Source organism: Lupinus angustifolius, chromosome LG05 (assembly GCF_001865875.1).
Source record: "Lupinus angustifolius cultivar Tanjil chromosome LG05, LupAngTanjil_v1.0, whole genome shotgun sequence".
NCBI classification, from domain to species: Eukaryota; Viridiplantae; Streptophyta; class Magnoliopsida; order Fabales; family Fabaceae; genus Lupinus; species Lupinus angustifolius.
In genome coordinates, this window is record NC_032013.1 from 9,553,963 (window position 1) to 9,564,006 (window position 10,044).

Below are 10,044 nucleotides of genomic sequence, written 5' to 3' on the forward strand. Positions count from 1 at the left end.
AGAGCAAAGAATTTTTATACCAAGATTGCACCTTTAATTCTAGCAGCATAAAACCCCTCCGAAAGTTATAATCCCCTGTATCCTGCTAAGGAGTGTAGTCTCTTAGTTCATTTAAGGTTGACAACAATCCTTAGAATGTTGGAAGACCAAAGTTGTATATTTTGAATGGCTTTAAACTTTTCATTTCATTTTTTGTTTTGTTTTTGTACTTTTTTTTCCAATTGTTTTTGTGAGTTTTACTTCGTTGAGAGAGACATTATGGAAAACACACCATTTATTATGAATCAAAATATCATTCAAGGAAAGGGAATCACATATGTCAATTTCCTCTATTCCTTCTTTTATTCAAGAAATAAAAATGATAATAAATATACAAAACCACATAGTCCTAACTAGAATCCCCCATTGCACTCCAACCTCCAATGTCTGAGCTTCTTGGCGACTTGAGTGCATCTACTTAAGAGAGCTCCCATTGCTGGGCATACCTCTGTATCAGGATACATATGGAACTCCTGTTGGGCCTCTTCGAATGTTACTAACCAATTATTTGCGAAGTCCCCGAAACCCTCAATGATATTGTGGCATCTTTCTTTCCATTGATCTTTTTCTCTTTCGCATTCTCCCATACTATTCCTCCAATTGTCATCCCATATCTGTTGATTCCCCTTTAGGTGCTCATACAAGTCTATCAACTCCTTCAGTTAATCCATTAGTTGGGCTTCTTTGGCAAAAGCTTCTTCCTGCACTTGCTCCAATGACATTTTGTAGTCAACCTCCTTCCTGTGGGACTGATCCAAGGCCTTTTGATAATCTCTAATCGTAGCCATGACTTGCTCTAGATCTAGTCTAGTCATCCTTTCTGTCTCTATCTTATTTTTCAGGGCTTGTCCCTGAGCCTCGAGTCGTTCCTTCAGATCTCTTATCTCCTCCCTCATCCTCTGATTATGTCTCATTATAACCATTTTACCGGAATTCGAGCACAAGTCGACATAATCTCTTTTTAGGCTCTTGATTTCCTCCTTGAGTGTAGAGGAGATGTTGCCCGATTTTTCTAAGGCTATTTCCTTCATCTCATTCCGATCCTTGGATTCTTGAAGGCGGACCTCTAGCAATTTGATGTTTGCCTTAAGTGTGACTTCCGCTGGTGTGGGACCTCCCTTGATTTGTGGCATCACTAGTGAAAGTCTGTTAATGCCCTTCATCCTGTCGGTTCTCCAAGACTTATACTCATCAGAATAAAAAGTTATGTGTTCTCCCAACTCTTGCTGCCCACGCTAATGAATGTGTTTAAGAGCTTTCCTTATGGACTGGACCATTTTCGAGGACGCCCCTCATCTTTATACCAAAATTAAAGACCCTTCAACTGCTTTTCGGATACGGGAACCACTCCCCATTTCAACTGGCCAAGTACCAAGGCTGGTTGAAAGAGATACATCCGCTACGACCATTCAATACTAGATTTTGGAACTCCTCGCATGAATACATGACTTATTGATGTCGATTATAGAGACAACATTTCTCAGCAAAGTTTCTCGGAGTAACCTCTTCGAATAATTCCTTCCATTTGAGGAGAGGCACGTCATTGACAAAGGTGCTGAGGAACCTTCTTAACAGATAACGAGACCCTAACCCGCATCTGTGATGCTTGAAACGGGTCAGGACCCACTCTTGCAGGAGCTGGACGCATCTGTGATGTTGATTTTGCGGGTGCCAATATGCTACTAGAATTGTTTGTGGTAATCATTTTTTAATTTTTTCGAAATGGTTTCTCCTTTAATGTAAAATGCACCTATTGAATTAAAAATACATGAAATCAATTATTTATACATAAAATATGATTATATATATATATATATATTTTAAAATAATTTTCTATTGTTCAAGCTAACTTAGGGCAAAAGTGGATTGCCTTATTTATTTTTGTATCAATCTCCTTGGTCGGAGAACAAGAATTCTCCTGAAGGGTGCAATGTTTTACATGATTTTTATTTTATATAATATTCCAAACAATATTAAACATTACATACATCACAAAATTCACAACAAGTATAACATCTTAGGATAAAGTTCTAACATACAATAGATGCCCTTGGCAAGTTCTAGACTCCCTATAAAGGTTCTCATATTGCATCTCTCTCAACTAGAGAAACTCAAGTATTATGATGTTAGAAACAGGAGACTGGCTCGAGCGGCTAACTCATAATAAGAGGTAACAATAGGAGTGGTCCATATCACCAACACTTAGAAGCGGAAAAAATCGCGACCTGCGAGGCTAGTGTCCCTTATATCCAAAAAGGTATCACTAATACCCGGGTGTAGGGCATATGTGTGTACCTAAAATGTGTACATTATATCACAGAACAATACAGTGCATCCATAAATCATATACACAACATACAATTATGCAATTCATACAATTAATAATTTAAGCATGTAACCTATACATATACATACAACTAATAATTAATAACATATAATTAATATTTATACATATAATTAAAACTAATCATATAATTCATATTTATAACACAAAACTAATAATTAGCATTCAATTTTCATATTTTTATATACATTTAATAATTAAACATGCAATTCATATTTAATAATTAAGCATGCAATTTTCCTATTTACACGTACAATTAAAATTACGCATATAATTCATATTTATATTAATAATTAAGCATGCAATATTATTGGATATTAAATAAGTGACAAAATAAAATAATAATAATGGTAAATAAACAGTCACATATTTTATTGATTAAAGGCCGAACTCTCTCAAAACTCCCCAACATAGTCGCCAGCTGTCGCGCCCCGATTTTCGGCTGCACGAATTTTTTTAGAGTCGCAACTACATTTTATAGTTAAAAATGTAGAAAAATATTTTAAGCCCAATTATCTTGGGCTTTTGGATTTTTGATATTCAGGTTTGAGAGTCGGTTACAAGGTAGGGAATATATTAGCACCCTACCTGCCCGCTTTAAGCGGTACACTTCATTAAAATATATGATATTATTATTATTATTATTATTATTATTATTATTATTATTATTATTATTATTATTATTTATTTTTATTAAATTATTTGATTAATTAATTAATTTAAATGATTAAAACTATTTATTTTTGTTTTTAGTTAAGCCTGACAAGATGGACCCCGGTCCTACATATCCCTATTAGGGAATCAAGGCTTACGTAGTTCTTTATGTAGAAAAATGTTTGTTGGTTGGATATATTTTAATTTAAGAAAATATATCTTTTAGTCAAAATATTGATTTCGCATATTTGTTTATTGATAAAAAAGTTTTTATTTGATTAATTTTTGTTATTTTTTTATTACGAAAATATAATTTAATCAATTTTAAGATTTAATCGATTAAAAAAAAAGCAGCGTATCGCGACCTTTCGAAGATTATCTGAGAAGAAAGAGGCCTCCAGGACGACATTCTCTCCATCTTTGATTAATTCTCAAAATTATTTTCATTTCAAAAAGACATTTTTTATTTATGTTTGAGATGTATTATTTTATAAAAAAGTTCACAATTTCATTAATAAGAATTTTGATTAATTATGGAATAAAAATGAATTTTATTTGATTGAATTATTTAATAAAATTTTCAAAACCCCTTTTTATAAATATTAAGAATAATTATGGGGAAATTATTTAGTTATTATATATATAAAATATTTACTGTATATTATTAATGTCATAATATGTGAGTATTAACCATATAATTTCATATTTATAATTAAGATATAAGCTATATGGGTTTAAAAAAATATTGATACAAACCATACACTTTAAATAAAAAATATACATTTAAAGTGATCTATCAACACTGTGTGGAGCCAAGAGGGACATTGGGACTGCTTGAGGACACGTGGCAGAAGCGGATTGGGTGAGGCGCTTCTACTGGATGCCGTTAGACATGTGTGGGAACGTGACTGGCTGAAGCAAGCGAGTGTAGGATACCAAGAATGCTCCTGTGTGCAGCGGATCCACGCTGTAATTAGTGACACAAATTGAGTGTGGGCGAGTGTAGAGACACATAGTGCATTTGCTGGCGTGGCGCACTTTGGTTGGGCTGAAGCGAGGCTGCACGAATGGTTCTATGCACACGACTGCAGTGGAACCCGTGTTACAATGAGTGTAGCGTTAAGGTGTGGTGTGGTGTAGCATAATCTGGATGCGTTTCATGATATGATTGGTGGATATGGAAGTCAAAGGGAGGGTGTGGCTGGTATGCAGATATTACAGCTAAGGCTTGAGATGGTTGGCGGGTGCACGGCCCAGTGGCGAGGCGCGACTGTATGAGATCACTCTGAATAAAAAAGATATTTCTCTCTCTCACAGTGGTAGACTCTTTTTGGCAGTGTGTTTTGGACGTTTTTCCAGTGTTTTTTGGGAACAAAAAAAAAAGACCTTAACACTACCAAATTAATCTATTTATAAAATTCTTTAACCCTAACCAAATCCTAATAATTTGCTAACTGAATGGTTATCCACTAATCCATAATCCCCTATTAATAGGCACTCACCAAGTTAGATTTGACATAATGTTTTATTATTTTTTATCTTTTCATTTAATAAGAAATCATTTAAATTGGTTTATGTATTCTTTTTTATATATCCTAATTAATTCAAAAAAAGTAAATAAAAATATCTTTGAATATGTCTTAATTATTTTACAATTATATTTCAAAAAAAATAAAATGATAAATTATTTATTGGTTATTTGGAATTTAAAAGGGATATTTATAATATGTCATTTATTTTATTTATTTTATAAATTCATATTTAATTATAAAAATTAATTATCTTTTATTTATTTTATAATAAAATTCGAAAGAAACAAAATAATAATAAAAATTATTTTTATCCCATTTTTCTTAGAAAAACGATTATAGATTTTTAGGGTCTATTTTAATTTAATTTTTTTACAAACTAATTTTTTGGAAATTAAGTTATTTTTTCTTTAAACTTTGGTTAACCTAATTATTTAGATATATGAACCTTAATATATTTACTTTAATTATTTTTTTAATAATTAGATTTATTGGCCGGATAAAAAATGAGTTTTCACATATATGATACTAGTTATTTAAAACATATTGTTCCGTTTTTCTATATTCAATGATATGTTTAATTTAAGAAATCACAATGTAAAAATTTGATACAATTTGACTAAAACCTTTAATTCACATTGGAAAATATATTGAAGATAAATAGAGAAATTGGCTGTGAAAAAAGAGAATTAAAAAATAAAGGTATGTTTAAAAAAACTGAAATACAAACGTATTTTAAGTTTTTAAACATTCAAGATTTGGGAAAAAACATAAAAAATATCATTGTTGTAATGGTCCAAATTAATGAAAACATGACTAATTCTGGAGAGAGAAATTAATGGGTGAAATAATGTGACAAATATGTTAGAGGAAGATAATTGTGTTTTATGGGTAATTTGCTATTTGGATTCTGAATTTATTTGAAATGAGTAATTTGCTATCCCTGGGACCATGAGTATTTCTTCTGGTTCTTGCTAATGAGTGCCAACTGCCAAGTGCTTTAAGAACATTACTTGTTTGATAAAAAAGAATGAATGTTTTAAGGCAGAAACCTTGAATTGGTTCGCCAATGCATATTGCATGTGACTTGCGATATCTGCCTTTGCTTAATTACTTAAAAGTTTCAAATTTTACAATTACTTAGTCCTCTATGAGGTTCCAAACCACGTTTCCTATACCAAAGAGATATCCTTCTTCGTAACTCACAAGCCTAGACCCTAGTCATTAAACAAAATATCTTTCCACACCTTTTGACATTAAATTAAACTAAACGAACTTTTAAATCGAACCAAGACACTTATATATTGATGAGTGATGATCACACAAAAAAATTGGAGGAACTAACTGCATTGGTCACCATCCACAGCGAAGGCAGATTTGGCTGAGAATTTGGACAAGAACATGACCTTGTTGCAGCTGGGGGAGGTGGTGCAAAATTGCCAACAGTAATGACAAAATCAGAGTGGCAAAAGAGGACAATGCTGGGCATCAAAAAAATGCCCGCTGATTTCAACCAAATCCAACATTCATTAACATAGATTAATCTTTTCTACTTGGTTAGTAGTCCCCAATTCTTAATTTAACATGTCATGCACTTACTTCAATCCAATTGCATGTGAGGAGCATTAGTTTATTTTAGATAAAAAGGCAGAAATTACACATTGTTTGCATAGAACTAAACTATAAATGTAAAGGCCATGTGATAATATATATACTTTCATTCAGTCACCTAGCACCATTAGTCTGTGATTTACACTTCATGGCTAAGCATCTATGTGCAATGATGCTTACATTGTTAGAATTGAAGACCTCAATATTTGGGAGTCTTTTTTTACAGGAATTACACAACTCTCAACTCAAGAACATTAATGTCATGAAAAAGAAGAAACTTATTGCAGCTAGTGATGTTTGCCACAGTTACACATTTACCTTTCAATCTGTGAGGGTGGTGGGGTGCATATCCCTTAATGTTGAAACTGGGACAATCAACCCACATTCCTGTTTACAATCCAAAGAAATAATAAATGTCAAGTAGAGGAAGAATAGAGAAAAATCATTACTCCTTTTTGTTCACTATCTTTTTCTTTAATTTGTTTCTAACACACCAACAACGAATGGTTCTCTAAATCAAGGTGTCTCATCATTTTTAGGGCGTTCACAGAAAATCCCATGATCTTGTGAGTGGTTTATAGTATGCATATGGAAACACATTCATTAAAGTGAATACAATCTTCTAAGAATTTGAGTAGAGTCCACGCAATGAAGGGGGAACAGCTCAAACTTGTCTATTTGGAGTTTATATATATTACATAAGAAAATTCAGAAACCATCATACTTTAACCCAAACATCTTTATACCCCATCACAATCAAGTTGAACTAAAAGGACAAATCATAATTCACCATTGAAGCCAAAAACCCTGCAGATTAATATGATCACAAATTAATCATCTCAAGCCTTATCTAAACACTGACGGTAGCAACTGCAAAATACTTAAAGTTCCATACATCAAAGGAATGAAGTAGTATATTTAAAGATGTTAGATGAAGATCATGTATTGTTTCTGAGGCACAAAGAGTATTTCAAATGGAAAATTTAAGAAGATATCAGAAAGACAAAGTGACAAGAATGCAACTAAAGGGGCTACTTTTCCGTATATTGCTATGTTTGTTAAATAAATGATCCTACCTCTTCACGTGTGGGTACATCTAAGTGTCTTACCCTTCCTACTGTCCGGTGAGTACTTCACTTTCAATTAAATCTAAAAGATCCCGTGCCATCATAGGTCCCAGACATTACAACTTAGACAATATAACTCTCTAACTACAGAAAGTATAAATACAATTCAGGAAAGTCACCTTACTACAGATTAAACCACTTTTTAATGGAAGTAACAGCCAAATTTCAAATATCAGTATACTAATAATATTCATAGGAAAAAAAAAACAGAATTGAATCACTTCTAAATACAAAGACACATAAACCACGTCACCGAAACAGAAAAAGTAAATGTTTTATTCTCACCAGTTTGGGGTTTATTGAAACCTCTATCACTATCATTAAATACACAGTAACCAAAAGAATTCCCAATGTACAAACTATAAATCCCATAACCATGCCTCAACCCTTGCCTATATTAACCCTTGTACCGACTCCTCCTCATCCACTCTTGATCCGATACTCGTTATATCTTCCACCCATACAATCATCCTCATACCTCCTACCCACAAAGTTAAACCCCAATTCCATTACACTTCCCTGAAGAAACACACAATTTCTATATATTTGCACCCCTTCTTTTGCAATTTTGTTCTCTAATAACTTTTCCTTTTCCTCCACCACACTCAGTTCAGCCAATCACCAATTAAACACTATCAATTTTGGGTTACCCTTAGAAGAAAAATTGCAACTATGCAAACAACAAAGACATAGTTAACAGCAACAGATAAATATCCATATCTATGCAAATGACACTCAATCTCAACAGAAAGTTCAAAAAAAAAAAAAATAACAAAGCAAAACATTCAAATTGAAGATCCCTATCCATTTGCTTTAGGCAGATATGGCCATGACAGATGGCTATCAGTTGGTTTATTAAAATTTGTAGCTAGGTTGTATGGGCTCTTTGATGTTTCTTATGTAACCAAAATCAAACATTGAAATTAAGCAGTCTCACAATAACGTTTTCATCAAAACTTGAATCACGAGAATTTCAAATGAACTAAATTAGTGTGGTTGGGAAATCTATAAAGAGCAGCTAAGAAAATAGTTAGATGGCCTGATAGATGCATCAAAACCACATGTCAGAGGCTTTTGGTACATTGTACCTAAAATCCCCAGAAACTGGAATATTGATTGGACTAGACAATAGGGAAAGGTAATATAACCACAAATTTGACCTTTGGATGATGAAAAGGAAAAGTTAGATTTATATTTGTAAATAGCATAGTCTAAGACTACACATTGCAAATCATGTAGGACGGGAGCGTAGATATATATATTCTTTATTCATACGTGCACACACACAAACATAGACCCACACACACACATCAGCCATAAATTGTTGTTTGCAACCACAATTATGGACGCAATACTGTGGTTTTGGGTACTCATGCTCTCTACAACCACATGGTGATCACATCGGCCACATTGTCCTACATTTATCCACAATCGCAATAAACACAACTTAACCACAACCATAATTTAAAACAACCACAATTTTAAACAACCACACACAAACACTAATATTGATCTCCTAGCTTGTTTCTAGGTAACAATACATTACATCGATTGATCATTCAGTCGATTTGTGCTCGAACCCAGTCCCAGGTTCCTCGTCACTCGGAAAAACCTCGACACCGGATACTACAGCATAGCGTGGGCCACGGCGACACCTCTGTTCCATTTCATCAACAACATTAGGGTTTCCAGAAAACAAAGCCTCAACGGAACCATCCTTCCTGTTTCGGACCCAACCATTGAGCCCTAATTGTTTTGCAGTGTCAACGGTCCAGTCCCTGAACCACACACCTTGCACTTTCCCCTTTATAACTATCCTCTCCTGCATACAAATTCATTTCCAAAACATGATGATATAAAAAAATGGTGATGATAATAGAATTAGGAACAAGAGTGCGTTTGAACGCACCGTTTTGATGGTGGGAGAGGAATCTTGGGGAGTTGTCATCGTGAATAGAGAACGTCGTCGAAGAAGAGAGGGAAGTGAAGAGGAAGATGTGATGCACGGGTCGAACTAGAATGGGCTTGAACTCAGCGTATTTCACGTATATTTGGGCTGGCTCCATCAACTGGGCCCTTCACTTTACTCATATTATTGGTAACATTCTAATTCCTTTTGTGTCTCATTTCCTCTCCCAATAAATATCAGAATTAAATTTTTGAGTAAAGTTTATAATTAAATATTTTTCGTACAATAAAGTAACATACCAAAAATGGAAAGGGAGCTAAAGAAAAGTGTAGTACATTTTAGGAAAAAAGTGGAAAAATCATTCACCAACATAAAATTGATGTCTATAAAGTTAATGAAAAAGTTGAGAGTTTAGTCTTTGGAAATATGATATAATTTTTTAATAATTTGAATATAGAGAATAAAATATTTTCTTATATTACGAGATAAGTTATCTTCTCTCTCGATTGAAGATGTTTTAGAAATGATTTTATAAGATAGTCGGTAATTGAGAAGTTAGTAATTAGTTAAGTTTGTATTAATAGTTTAGTTTACAAGCTTTTTTTTTTAAAATTGAAAATCTATCTCATTTTCATTGATTGAAAAGGAAGGCAACAATGACTTATTTATACACTAGAAAAAAGATAATTTATAAATCAAAGAACTAATACAAACCTAACTAACTAATTAATAACTTCCTAACCACCAACCATCTTCTAAAATAATCTTTAAAATATATTCAATGTTTTTTTTTAGTTTCTACAAATAAAAAATAGTTAAATAAGATACATG

General features: G+C 32.9%; 1 protein-coding gene across 1 annotated transcript; it reads right to left on the minus strand.

Moving 5' to 3' along the window:
- On the minus strand, nucleotides 6,248-9,339 carry LOC109347681 (acylphosphatase-like). The gene is made up of 3 exons (XM_019587675.1): nucleotides 9,214-9,339; nucleotides 8,851-9,126; nucleotides 6,248-6,564 (listed from the first exon to the last, which is right to left on the minus strand). Exons 1-2 carry the CDS (start codon nucleotides 9,250-9,252, stop codon nucleotides 8,860-8,862), a joined length of 306 nt encoding a protein of 101 aa, XP_019443220.1. The 5' UTR covers nucleotides 9,253-9,339; the 3' UTR covers nucleotides 6,248-6,564; nucleotides 8,851-8,859.